Source organism: Fukomys damarensis, unplaced genomic scaffold, assembly GCF_012274545.1.
Source record: "Fukomys damarensis isolate Sample0158 unplaced genomic scaffold, DMR_v1.0_HiC HiC_scaffold_23, whole genome shotgun sequence".
In the NCBI taxonomy this organism is placed as follows: Eukaryota; Metazoa; Chordata; class Mammalia; order Rodentia; family Bathyergidae; genus Fukomys; species Fukomys damarensis.
Genome location: NW_022900935.1, coordinates 45,397,646 through 45,410,631, shown reverse-complemented (window position 1 = coordinate 45,410,631; position 12,986 = coordinate 45,397,646). Strand labels below are relative to the sequence as shown.

The following is a 12,986-nucleotide window of genomic DNA, read 5'->3' as shown; positions in this document are numbered from 1 at the left end:
TCTCTACTGGGGCTTCTTTTCTGGCCGGGGCCGTGTGAAGCCAGCGGGGCGCTGGCGAGAAGCCGCCTGGCAGTTGTGCGACTACTACCTGCCCTATGCGCTGGGCGGTGGCTACGTGCTCTCGGCTGACCTGGTGCACTACCTGCGCCGCAGCCGCGAGTATCTGCGCGAGTGGCACAGCGAGGACGTGTCTTTGGGCGCCTGGCTGGCACCAGTGGACGTGCAGCGCGAGCACGACCCGCGCTTCGACACTGAGTACAAGTCCCGAGGCTGCAACAACAAGTACCTGGTGACACACAAGCAGAGCCCGGAGGACATGCTGGAGAAGCAGCGCTCCCTGCTGCGTGACGGCCGGCTCTGCGCGCAGGAGGTGCAACTGCGCCTCTCCTATGAGTATGACTGGTCAGCACCGCCCTCGCAGTGCTGCCAGCGGAAGGAGGGCATACCCTGACCCAGCCAAAGGAAGCCTGACAGGCCCGGGGCGGACGCCACGCGGCCCGGAAAGCTTCGAGGCCCTGGTCAGGTGTCTGCTTTGACCAGGAACACGTGGGTGTGCATACTGGGTGCCGCTTGCTGACCCTGATGATGCAGCTACAGGGAGCCTCGCCTGTGGTGCTTCCCTTCGTCGAGGGCCTGGGCATCCCCCTTACCTGCCCCAGCGACTGGGTTCGGGGTTCACCGGCAACCTGGACCACTGAGGACAGAGCTGGGGACAGAGCCACTGGCAGGTCCCTGCACTGAACTGAAGGGTTTTCGCCAAAACTGCTTTTGTACCTTTGGACAGATTGTTTTTTGTGTCTCTGGTCAGTATCATTGGTCATGTTTTAAGTCTGAGAATTGAGTCAGTTTCACATCGATTAGGTTTGATGGCATTGTGGTGTGTCCTAGAGTTCATGGTAAATATAATTCAGTGTTTTCCTGCGTCTTATTTAATTTTTTTAACTTTAATTTGCATTTGTTTTATGCCTAGTTTATTCCCGTGCCAAAAGTTTTTGTTTCTTCTGGGATATCTTTTCCTTCTGTGCAGCTTCCTCCTCTGGTTTAGGAATAGTTGGTTCCTTTTTCAGTCAGGTTCATCTGTGTGGCAGGGGGAGCTCACGTATGGTTTAATCTGGCCGTGAGCTCTGTAAGTATGGCAGTACATCTGGGTGCTTTGTTCACCTGGATAAGTTCAATGACCAGAGAATCTACAGCTAAACTTTTAAGCTCAGCATTACTCTCTGCATTTTTAAGTATGTGCAGCAAGAAATTCACTTTTGGGGCCATTGACCGTGTCCTGCCCCACTGTTTGGCCTGGACACACCTACCAACTCCACCATTGTAACTCCGGAATGGCACACATTGCTTCTTTAAAGTTACATCCTTCAGATACTTGGTGGCCTTTCGTATATGCATACCCTTGATGGCCTGGGCAGTTTCATGGGTGTTCTTAAAGTGAACACGAAGATTTGAGCCTCTTTGCATAATTTTGTGGGGTTTTCTGGGTCAAGAGAGTAGCGAACCATTTTCACAAGTCACCTCTGGCCATTTACATGAAAAGTCCTGTGTCCTACTTATAAGTGTAGTTATTTGTGTATATGAGCTTTAGGTTGGAAATATCCGGATGCTTTTTTCAAATTATTTAAGAAAAGCCTTCTAGGGCCAGGGATTTAGCTCAGCAGTTCGGTGGCCTGCCTTGCAAGTGCAAGGACCCGAGTTCAATCCCTGGTACCAAAAAAAAAAAAAGAAAAGACTTCTATCAGAACTTGGAATTTGTGGGTTAATCCGCTGACAGCTTGATTGTCTGACCCTACTGCTGTGTGTTTAAACATGAAGAATTTTCCCACTGCCTCTTTCTCTTTTTAAGTTTACACATAAGTCAGTTCCTTTGTCTCTTTCTGAACAGACTTTCCTTTTAAGGCCTCCACACAGGCATTCAGAGTCCCTGTTACTCAGATCGGCCCAAGTTCCAGGAATCAGCCCTTGGTGTGTTGACAGGGCTTCCCAGATTCTGTCTTGAGAAAAAAGGATTTTCTGGCCAGCACCCGACCACACAGAGCTTAACACGTCTAGCACATCCTTTTTTTTTTTTTTTTTTTTTTGCTCCCGTTTAATATGAAAAGGGAATTCTATGGTCATTGCAGAATTGAGCTGAGCTGGCTTCAGGCAGATGGCCCTGTGGTGGCCTCAGCTGCAGCCCTGCACGTTGTCACATGCTCTTGGGCTGCTGAGTTCTTGGCAGCTCCCTGGGCTCTATGGTCCCCCTTTGGGGCTGTGAGTGGGGTTGGGACACACTGCTGCCTTTTGTCACCTTGCTTTGGGATTCTCGGGCCGTGAGCTTACTCTCCTGAGGGAGGAATACCCAGCACTGGACCTGCAAGTTTGGCCTGTGCTCAGTGGCCCTCCCTGCTGTTTTGTCCTCAGGGTCGATGGGACTAGAAGAGTCCTACTGGATTCCAAGGAGCATGCCAGTGAGCTCCCTAACAGCCCCTTGAAGCCAGGATGAGCTGCCCTGCATGTGCAATGGGAAGAACTAGGCTGAGTGGTAATGACAGGACCGTGTTTGTGCCAACTGTTTCACCTTGTAGTCATTTGAGGAGTTGACATCTCCATTTGTCAGATGAGTACAAGAGCATGGAAAGGCTGCAGGCCAGGAAACCATGCAGTGGGGGCAGACTTGAACTGAGCTGGGTGTCTTCCATGCTGCAGATGTCCAAGGAGGCCTTGGAAGGAACTGTAAACATCCCCTGTGTTTGCTGATCTGGGAAAACATTTGACCTACAGTTGAAATCTATGAGGCTAGGCTTGGCCCTGTGAGGATTCAGGAGAGCCACACGGTGGTGCCATATGCAACAGTTTTGGCCTACAGAAATAGAAGGTTCACCTGGGTGTGGTGAGGCACACCTGTCATCCCAGGTCATAGGAGGCTGAGGCAGGAAGATTGCCTTGAGTTCGAGACCAGCCTGGGCTGTGTAGTGAGTTCAAGGCCACCCTGAACTACATAGGGAGACCCTGTCTCAAAAAATAAAAACTGCCAGGTGTGGTGAGGCACATCTGTAATCCTAGCTTGTAGGAGGCTGAGGCAGGAAGATCATTGTGAGTTCAAGGGCAGCCTAAACTACACAGACTCTTTCAAAAAAAAAAAAAAGCTTCATATTGTTCAACCTGAAACATTAAATTTTAAAGCAGAACGGAGACACCCTGATTGACCCACACATCCATCCTACAAGGCCTGTGGCCACTTGCTTTCTGTGGACTGGCCACGGGCAGTAGACCTCAAGGAGCCCCACCTGTCTGCTGCTGGTCTCTGCCTGTCAGTTCTGGGCCCTATTCTGTCTGACCCCAAATCTGCCCTGCAGAGTCTCCCGTACCTCTCCTGGAGCCCACAGATGGCCCAAGCTATCTGACCCCAGGTGCCAGCAGGTCCCTGGGAGATGAAGCTGAATCCCCAAGACCACGTTTATGGATCACTTGGGGCACTCAACAGCTTGCTCTTCCTAGACCAGACCTCCTAAAGTGGCCATGAGATCACCCCCATCCCCTACAGTGAGGAACACTGGACCGGGAGTGGTGACAGTGTCAGTGGTGAGCACCACTCCCAAGTTGCAGGGGCTACAGGGAGTGAGGCAATCCTGGGGGGAGCGGAGGCACCCCTGCTGCCCCCCTCCTGGTGACTATGGTCTCTCTTCCTGCCCAGATGTGTAGAGGCACCAGAACAGCCTGAAGACTCACTGCCAGCTAGGCATGGTGGCACACACCTGTAATTCCAGCACTTAGGAGGCTGAGGCAGGAGGATTCCCAAAAGTTTGAGGCCAGCTTGGGTTATATAGCAAGACCTTATCAAAAAAAAAAAAAAATGCGGGGATTTAGCTCAGTGGCACCACCTGCCTCATAAGCACAAGGCTGTGAATTTGATCCCTGGCACCAAAAAAAAAAAAAAGGCCTCTGTCTGGGTTCCCTGGGCCCCCATCCCACCCTTCAGCCCTCAGAGCACCCCAGCTGAGGAGAGACTGGGGCAGACCCTGGGGACCTAATAGAGGGTCCAGATCTGCATGTCCACCCACCTCAAAGGCTATACCCAGCTGTAACCATGATTCTCAAGTTTCTGGTGAGGACTGAACTGTGCCCCCAAAGATGTGCTTAAACCCTAACCTAAGTTCTGGTGAAGGGGACTTTATTTAGAAACATGATTAGTTGAGAGGTCCCTGATCCAGTTGGATTGGCCCTTACAAGAAGAGGAAACAGGCAGGAGAGAGGCTGTGATTGGCCTGTTCCCGAAACACTAAGGATCCTTGAGGTGATAGTACCAACCTGGGGCAGGAGAGGAGTCCACCTGGGGCTACAGGGTAAGTAGTCAGCTGAGGCCTTGACTTGGATCTTTCTGAAACTATCCCTTAAGTCACAGGGCATGTGGTGCTTTAGCCCCAGAAACCAACACCCTCCAGGTACCACATGGGAATGGAATGAAACAGAGGGGCCTCCCAGACCCTGAGGCCCAGGAGGAGCCCCTGGCTACAGACACCCTAAGTTACCAGAGTGGAGCTAAAGAGGAACAGAGAGGAGGCTGGCATCCTGGGTAGCTTAGCCATTTGACAGTTCTCCAGTTGAATTTGATCTTTGGTGCCTGCCTGGAAAAGAGCTTGGCTTTGTCTCCTGTTTTCCTCTAAGAGACTCAGGTGAGCTCTCACAGGGAGCAGGTGACAGGCCTGCCTGTGCCCTGAGGCCACACTTGCCTGTGCAATCACCACAGGACTAGCCCAGCTCTGGGATCTCTGAGCAAACAGGGAGGGACCCAGGGTGCCCTGGAGAGCAGCACTCCTCTCTGGTCCTCCACCCTCCCTGATGCCTATGGGACCTACCCCGGTCCTTTGGAGCTGCCCTTCACCCCCTGCATGTTCCCCCTTCACTGATGCAGAACCCTTCCCACTCTGTCCTGTGGAGTCCCCACAGAGGCTCTACAGAGCCCACCTCACCCTTCCCCCAGGAGTCTCAAGCCTCCCCATGGGGGATGGGGTGGCTTGAGGAAGGGTAGAGCCAAGGGAATGCTGTGAGGTGATGTAGGGGAGAGGCAGGTGCTGAAGGATGCAGCCAGCCTTAGCCTCCTGTCTCCTTCCCCAGCAGCCACACATCACTGCACCCCTCTTAGCTGCCAGTGAGACTGCAGTGTGGTCTCCATGTGGCTTGGGGGCTGGGCCTGGGGCACCATGGTGCCCCACCCACCAGCTGGCCTTGGAGCTGGATTGTATGCTGTTCAAAGCTGGGTGGGAGAGGCACAGACAGGCTGTGGGAGCCTGGACAGACGTCAGCACCATCCTCTAGAGTAAACACCTCCCAGTACAGCCACTAGACCAAGTGGGCCTGCGTCCAGCTCTACCTCCCATTGACCCAAGGCCTGACCCAGCCCTTCAACCCAAGGAGGAGGAAACTCAAGTCCAGCCCCTCCCTCCAGTGGCGTCTGAGGGTCTCTGCTGGCCCAGCCTCCCCCAAGGGGCCCTTCGGCCCACCAGCCATGCACTTCTGATCCTGAGAGGAGTGATGGATGGCCAGCACCAGCTCAACTCTGGGTGGCGTCGTAAGGGCCAGTGTCTCGCCTGTCTCCAGGCAGCACCCAGCCCTGCCAGCATGAGAGAGAAAATCACACACAATTGCTTCAAAGAGGCTCCTCAGGCCTCGGGGTGTCCTGTGTGGCAGGGATGTCCCTCTGGGCTGGCAAGGCTGGGCCTGGAGGGAAGATTTGAGGGAACAGAGGCAGGTTTAGGGGACCTGGGGTGCTATTTGTGGAGATGCTTTGCTGCAGAAATGGACTTCACTCAGCCTCAAACACCCAGCTTCGCACAGTGACCTTGCATGCCCCAGCCTCAGTGGGGCAGTCTCAGGGCTCTGGGTGCAGGTAAGGGCAGGAGCCCGCCAGGCCACACGTGTGACAGGCCTGTTTCGAAACTGATGTTATCATAGCCGAGAAGCCTGTGAGTCACTGCCCCAGAGTAGGCTGCACCCCATGTTTTCCTGAACAAAGACCCTTTGTCCCCAAACCTTCTTCCCTGGCCCACCTGAGCAACTGTCAGGCTCACGGGCAGGCAGAGATGCCAACAGCATGGCCAAGCAGACGTGGCCCCAAGCCTGCCTCCCAGCCCACCCAGACCCAGCTCTAAGCCAGGCTGAATGGAATGACCTCTGGCTTCAGGAGGCCCAGGGCTGTGAGATCCTGCTGGGTGGAGCCTGAAGCCACATAGAGCTAAAGTGGCCTGCATGGGAGCCCAGAAGAGGCCAAACATGCCCAGTGGTAAGCAGTGGCCCAGTCTCAGCACAGGCACTCTGCTCAGCTCCTGCCCACAGCCCAGTGTGAGGCCACCACAGAGGGCACAGAGGCCCCGCTGTCCCCTGGAGCTGCCCCTAGGACATGGCCCAGGAGCCCCTGCCACCTCCACCTAGCACCCTCACCAGGATCATGGCCATCACAGGGAGCCAGATCAAGGTCCTAGGCCCACCAGCCAAATTTGCCCGGCAGATAAATACCACTGGGCCTCCTTGACCATGATCACAACCACTTTTTAAAATTTTTGTTTTCTTCTCCCTAACTAGTGACAGAAAACGCTTTATTATTTTGTGTTCTGAGATGAGGTCTCACTTATGTTGCTCAGGCTGGTCTCAAATTCCTGAGCTCAAGCTATCCTTCTGTCTTAGCCTCCTGAATAGCAGGTCTGCAAGTGTGTACCCCTGAGCCCAGTCTATCACAGCCCTCTGAGCTAGATGACTGGTGAGCACAGGCTCTGGCCCTGCGATTGCTCTATAGGGGCCTGGTGGTTCTGGCTCCTCGAAGAAGCCCTGGCCCCAGGGCAGAACCCTCCCACATGTACACCACCCATATGCACACAGAGGACTAGGCAGGATGCTGGTTCCTGATGTCACTGTCATGAACATTCAGCTGCCAGCAGAGGTGCCCAGGTACACAGATGGGAAAGGAGCACTGGCCCCCAGAGCACCTCCTACCCCAGAGCTGCTCTTGGTCCTCAGCCCAGATGACATGAGTCAGGACAAGGTACAAATCTGGAGCCCATGGATGAGACACTGAGCTTCCTCGAGGGCTGGGAGGGGTCCTCCATCTTGACCTGGCTGGAGGGACCAGGCCAGCACAGTCACACTCCCTTTGCACCTTGGGACAATGGCAGAATGGACCACTGTCTGCTACTGGCAAAGCCACCTACACCCAACAGGTGGCCCTAGCTGCTGCCTGGCCTCTTAGCCCATGGCCAAGAGCCCGAGCCCTGCCCAGCTCTCCCACTGCTGGCCCCTGAATGGCCCCAAAAGGACATTTTAGCCATTCCAAATAAAAGGTCCACATTCCTGTTTGTGTCCAAACCTAGGACAGTGCACCAAGTGTGTGCGTGGGGAATTGGGGGGGAGTGACAGACACTGGCCCAGCACTGAATTCATCACAGCCCCAGCACCCCAGGCTCAAGAAAGATTTGGTTCACCCCTCTGCAAAATAGAGATACAGCCCAATCATTCCTCCAGGTTGACTGGGAGCCATGACACCAGCTCTCACCACCCCCAGCCCCAGCCTAGCCATTGGCAAGGTCAGACTGAGGTTCTGGGTAGTCAGCCTGGTGGTGGAGTCGGCAAGGCCAGCCAGTGCCTCCTGCTGCTCCAGGGCAGCCTCAGGGTCAGGGGTCAGGGGCCGTCTAGCACTGCACAGGCCAGCCACTCTGGCTCTGACCCCAGCTGAGGCTGGGAAGCAGTCAGATGCCTGGGCCCCTTCATAGTCCAGCCTCCAAACAGAGGAGAAAACTGCCTTTCCCTGGGTTCTTCTGATCCATGGGACCCCAGCCAGCCCCTGCACCCAGCAGTCGCACAGTACCAGACCAGATAGAGCTCAGGCTGGGTGCCAACAGGTGTTTCCTGTCCACCTCAGGACACCAGAGCCACACAGTCTGGCTGGTTGCAGCAGGAGACTGGACCGCCCATGTGCTTTGGGCCTGGGGCCTGGACCCTCCTGTCTCTGGCACTCATCCCTTGTTGCTGGGCCTCCATCCACATTCCAGGGGAATTGCAGCTAAGTGGCTAATGACCCCCAGTGCAGGGAGGAATGGGGGAAGAGGAGACAGAGGATGCAGGTAGTCAGGCGCCGAGACACAGGGCCCACCCCAGTCCTGGCCACCTGCCCAAGCCTGGCTATGCAGTGGCCCCACCCACCAAGTCTCCCATCTCTCATCTCCCTGTCAGGATCTGGGGCCCTCTGTCCATCCTGCTGTTTTCATCTGTCGTCTCAGTGCAGAGGAGGGGTGGAGAGCTGGTGAGTCTGGAGAGCCCACAGATGCAGGGCCTGACAGGTCTGGTAGGCCCTGGACCCCAACCCCAGTCCATGAGAAAGGAACACCACTGAGGAGCCGGCAGAGCTCTGGTGACCCTGATGCCAGCAGGGCACCCATGGTTTCAGGAGTCAAGTGTCCTGGGGCTCTGCACACCAGTGTCCTGCCACCTCCCCTCTCATGCCCTGACACCTCAGGGGCCATGGCCTCAGCATCTTCAGAACAGGCCTAGAAAGTTGCCTCAGTGAGTGATGGCCCTTTGTTCTCCTTGGTGAGCACTGACCAATGTGCCCCAAGGCTGGGACTACAGAGGGGTGACCCCAGGCCTACAGGATGGCCATGCCTGGCAAGGGTGCTGAGAGGGAGTACTGACCTTTGCATCTGGCCTGGGCCCTGTGGCCCACTGGAGTTGCAGTAACTGGGAAGTGGGAGCAGGGGCAAGAAACCTGAGTCAAGTTGGCCCCTTGGGACTCGAGGGGTGCTCCACGCCAGCCTGCTTGGCCCTCCTCATTAGAAGGGGCTGGCAGCAGCAGCTGCAGTGAAGCATAGAACCCTCCAGCTGCCACCAAAGTTACCAGGGGGAGGTGGGAACGGCTCAGTGAGCAAATCTTCCAGGCACAGATCAGAGCCCACTGGCACACCACAGTGCCTGGCTGGGCCAGTCCCCATGACTAGGCAGACCAAGATCCCAGGGAGGGGTGATGGCCCTCAGACTGCACCCACAGCCTTCCCTCTTCAAGGGGACCCTGGGATGGGAGAGGCTGTTTCCTACCCAGTCATGGGGATAGGAGCACAGGCTCATCTGTGGGGTGGTCAGAGGCTAGAAGCCCACTGCCACTTATGAGGCATGGGTGCCAGTGGAGATAGCACCTCAGCAGCCCAGCTCAGGTGGCAACATCCTAAAGACAATTTAGATTCTTTGGTATTGATTTGCTGAGGACAATATGGGGTAGGGGTGTGGGCCCAAAGGGCTTAAACCCACAGGACATGAAACCAGGGCCTTGGCATGGCTCCAGGGCCACAGTAAATGGGCTACTCAGCCCATGCCCCACATCCACAGCCATCATTGGGGAAGGTGGCAAGACGCAGGCATCTTCTGGCAATGTCCTCCCACCAAGCCAGGTGCTGGGTAGATCTGGACCCACAAATGCCCTCCAGCTTGGCACACAGTGCCTGCGGCTGGCATGAGAGCACACACCTGGATCCCCTCTGCCTCCAGCAGGACCCAGCCTCCCCGTGCTCCTTGCTCACCTCTGACTCTTCCACATCCCACCATCCTGCCCTGAGCCTGAAGACAACAGGTCTTGGGAAGCCACAAGGCTGCTTCTCCAAAGCTAAACAGGCAGGAAGGGACCTACAGGGACATCTGTCCTTGTCCTCCTGGTAAACACAGCTGCAGGCAACAGCTGCCTGAAGCTTGGCCAGCCATCCCCCCATCTGTGTGAGGCTTCAGCCATGTCCCATGGACATGCCCCTCTGTACCCCAAAACCTGTCCCAGATATCAGCTGCCCAGCCCCCACCTCCACCAATGCAATAACCAGGCAGCATCCATGGGCAACAGGGAGGGCTGGGGGCTCTTTATTATTGCAAGCTCTGTATTATTATTGGGGATCCTCTTCACCTCCTCCCTGAGGTGGCTGGTGGTTCCTCTATGGTGCCATCACGTGCCCAGGAGCAACCCAGAGAAGATGGAACCACCCTGGATGGTGAGGGCCACCCCAGAGCCATTGTCCACAAACACAGAGGCGTACTGTCCAGCCTGCAGGCACCATCCAACCATCAGCTCCGTGCAGCCCATCTTGGCACCTGCCCACCCACAGGGAGAGTGCACAGGGTACTGAGTGCCTGTGGGAGTGACCTCACCCAGCCCTCACCTGCAGCTGCAGCAGCCCTTGCACCTGTGCCGTGAAGACCCTGCTGTTACTCTCCAGGCCTGAGATGGCCTCCAGGGACCTGGGCACAGAACCACAGGGTCAACAAGGGCATCAGGATGCCACCCACTACCAAGTCCTGGGCCCAGGGTGGGTGCACTCACATGTGGCGATGGCACAAGGACTCTATGCAGATGAGGACACGCACGGTGTCCCGGGCTCGCAGCCGGGCCCTGCCCTGCAGTGCGCTGTGGTCTATGGAGACACTAGCTTCAGGATACCACCCAGGACAGGCCTGGTGGCAGCTGTGGGGGCAGGGAGGGTAGTGTGCGGCCCAGGGCTCCCAGTGAGCAGTCTGTGGCCAATCCGCCCTCTGCCTCCCACTGCACACACAGCCACTTGGCTCACCCACATGAAGGCTGGCAGAGAACTGGAAGATGGCAGAGACAGGGGCTGTGAATCGGCCAGAGGCCAGGCTCAGTCCAGACCCCCTCAGGAAGGCACCCTGGACAGCAGGCTGTGGGGCAGTGGGTAAGTGGCAGGCTCTTGTAGGGTCCCACCTCACAGGAGGCAGGGAACAGCAAACCCAGGCATCCACACCCACCTGGTCCTCAGACCCCCAGAGCAGGGGTCCTCCCTGCCCCCACCACCCTGGCCCACCCCACCCTGGTTAGGGTGGGACACAGCACTCTGCATGGGCTGCCCACCCCCTTGGGCCCTCACCTTGCCCCACTTACAGCCTGGAAGCCCCGTAGCTCCACCAGGGTCCTCTGGTCTACCAGCACAGGAGCCTTCAGCCGGCAGTGGAAGGCCTCGACCACCAGTCGCTGGCCACTCACCTGTGGCAGCCATGTGTCCAGCAGTGCAGAGAACCTTCGCTCTGTGGCCTCTGTGGGGAAGAAGCCAATGCGACACAGGGTCAGGCCCATCCCATCCTGATGGGGCTAAGGGACCTGGAAGGAGATACCAGCAGCCTTACCTCTTAGCATCTCCTGAAACTCTTGCAGCAGGGCTTCTGGGGTAACTTCTGCACCAGGGGGGCCTGGGGGCCCAGGGGGTCCTGGGGGTCCTGGGGGCCCCAAGAGACCTCGCTGTGAGGAGACAGGAGAAAGTGAAGGACCTGGTAGAATGCACAGCCACCACCTGCCCTGGGCTCAGACCCCTGAGAGGGTCCTGGGAGCCCCAAAGCACCCAGGAGCTTACCAGCTTCTTATCCTGGCATCGGCACCGTCGCTTGGAAGCCCCGTCATCTGGCCGACGGACAAAGTTCAACCATGTCATGTGGGCATCTGAGAACTCAGGCCCTGAGGCCTCCAGTGGCTAGAAAGCCAGGGGATAGGACTAGTGCACTGACCACCAGGCCTGCTAGCCCCTAGCGCGAGCTGGGACCTCAGATCACTGGGGATATTCAGGCTCAGAGGACAGAGAGCATCTGCTTTTTTTTGAGACAGGGTCTCATTATGTAGTTGAGACTGACCTGGGGCTCACTATGTAGCCCAGGCTGGTCTTGAACTCACAGCGATCCTCCTGCCTCAGCCTCCCAAGTGCTGGGATTACAGGCATACGCCACCACGCCCGGCTGACAGAGAGCATCTGAACACACCCCAGTGCCTCACAATGCAGTCCCTGCCTGCCCCCCATGCCCACTGGCCCCTCCAGCAGGAAGAAAAAGGGCATGGGGGCCACACAGTTGGCTCCTTCCCTTAGAGGCTCTGCCCTTGCTAGGCAGACAGGCAAGCTGCTGCCAATGTTAGGTGGGTACCTCCTTCCCTTGATGGTGACTGGGTTGTTCTGGATCCCAACCCTGCCAGTGTCCCCCATATCCCAGGGCCCTGAATAATGCCTGGGGGGGCAGCTCTCTGCCTACTCCTCCTCACTTATCCCAGCCTACCCTTGCGGAAAATGGCCCCAGGCTCTCGGGGGCTGCGTGGGCAGCAGCTCCCAGGCTGGCTGCCATGGAGCCGCCCTTGGGAGAAGGGATGCCAGGATCAAAGCGTGGTCCTGCCAGGGCAGGGGCACTGGTGGCAGCAGGAGATCCTGAGGCCAGTCCTCTGAAACCCTCTGCCCAAGAGGGCATAAGCCCAGGTCCCCTGTCTCCAGAAATTACAGGAGACACGCTCACCATGCTAGCTCCAGCCTCAGAAATTGGGGAAACATGCTCCCTATACAGGTTCTGGTCACCCACATGGCATGCAGCCGCTACCCAATCCTCCCGCATTTGCAATCACAGCAGAGGGCACCAGTTTGTCCAAAGCACAGACCACCAGGCTTCAAAGGGAGGGCTGCAGCCCCCTGAAACCCTCTCCTCTCCAGCCCCTTCCCAGACCCCACCCCCGAGGCAGGAACTGGCTGCCAGGTAGAGGGGCTCCCCTGAGGTGGGTCCCACCAAGACAGGGACAGCAGTTAAAGCTGAGAGGACAGCCTGGAGACAGAGCCCATGCCCACGTGCGCCTGGCCTGCGCATACCTTGGCGGAGCTTGGGAGGCCCTCGCTGTTGGACGCGGTGGCGTTGGGGGACTCTGTACGCTGGCTGGACGGGCGCAGCCTCTTGGACTCCCGCCGCGCCCCGACACCACTAAGCAGAGTGAGCTGTGGCCACAGGAGAGCCACGGCTGCGGCTGCCTGGAGACAGAGCCCATGCCCACGTGCGCCTGGCCTGCGCATACCTTGGCGGAGCTTGGGAGGCCCTCGCTGTTGGACGCGGTGGCGTTGGGGGACTCTGTACGCTGGCTGGACGGGCGCAGCCTCTTGGACTCCCGCCGCGCCCCGACACCACTAAGCAGAGTGAGCTGTGGCCACAGGAGAGCCACGGCTGCGGCTGTGGCC

The 12,986-nt window shown here is 57.2% G+C and overlaps 2 protein-coding genes and 1 pseudogene across 2 annotated transcripts; 1 reads left to right on the top strand and 2 right to left on the bottom strand.

The window, feature by feature from the left end:
- Nucleotide 1: 1 nt before the first annotated feature.
- B3galt6 (beta-1,3-galactosyltransferase 6) lies at nt 2-1,665 on the top strand (the record flags this gene model as incomplete). Its single annotated transcript, XM_010627879.3, has 1 exon — nt 2-1,665. A coding segment is annotated over one exon (450 nt), but the record flags the coding sequence as incomplete, so codon positions are not given.
- On the bottom strand, nt 972-1,506 carry LOC104864613 (annotated as a pseudogene).
- Nucleotides 1,666-9,846: 8,181 nt separating the features above from the next.
- On the bottom strand, nt 9,847-12,824 carry C1qtnf12 (C1q and TNF related 12). The gene is made up of 8 exons (XM_033767405.1): nt 12,627-12,824; nt 11,364-11,480; nt 11,140-11,251; nt 10,898-11,049; nt 10,569-10,677; nt 10,325-10,415; nt 10,164-10,242; nt 9,847-10,048 (listed from the first exon to the last, which is right to left on the bottom strand). Exons 1-8 carry the CDS (start codon nt 12,822-12,824, stop codon nt 9,950-9,952), a joined length of 957 nt encoding a protein of 318 aa, XP_033623296.1. The 3' UTR covers nt 9,847-9,949.
- Nucleotides 12,825-12,986: the final 162 nt, after the last annotated feature.

Excerpts from the sequence above, each read along its gene's own strand:
- C1qtnf12 (XM_033767405.1), bottom strand. The coding sequence starts at position 12,824 with ATGCGCAGGCCAGGCGCACGTGGGCATGGGCTCTGTCTCCAGGCAGCC. Across the intron at positions 11,252-11,363 it reads GATGCCAGGATAAGAAGCTG|CGAGGTCTCTTGGGGCCCCC; the intron begins GTAAGCTCCTGG and ends GTCTCCTCACAG. Across the intron at positions 10,049-10,163 it reads AAGGGCTGCTGCAGCTGCAG|GCTGGACAGTACGCCTCTGT; the intron begins GTGAGGGCTGGG and ends TGGTGCCTGCAG.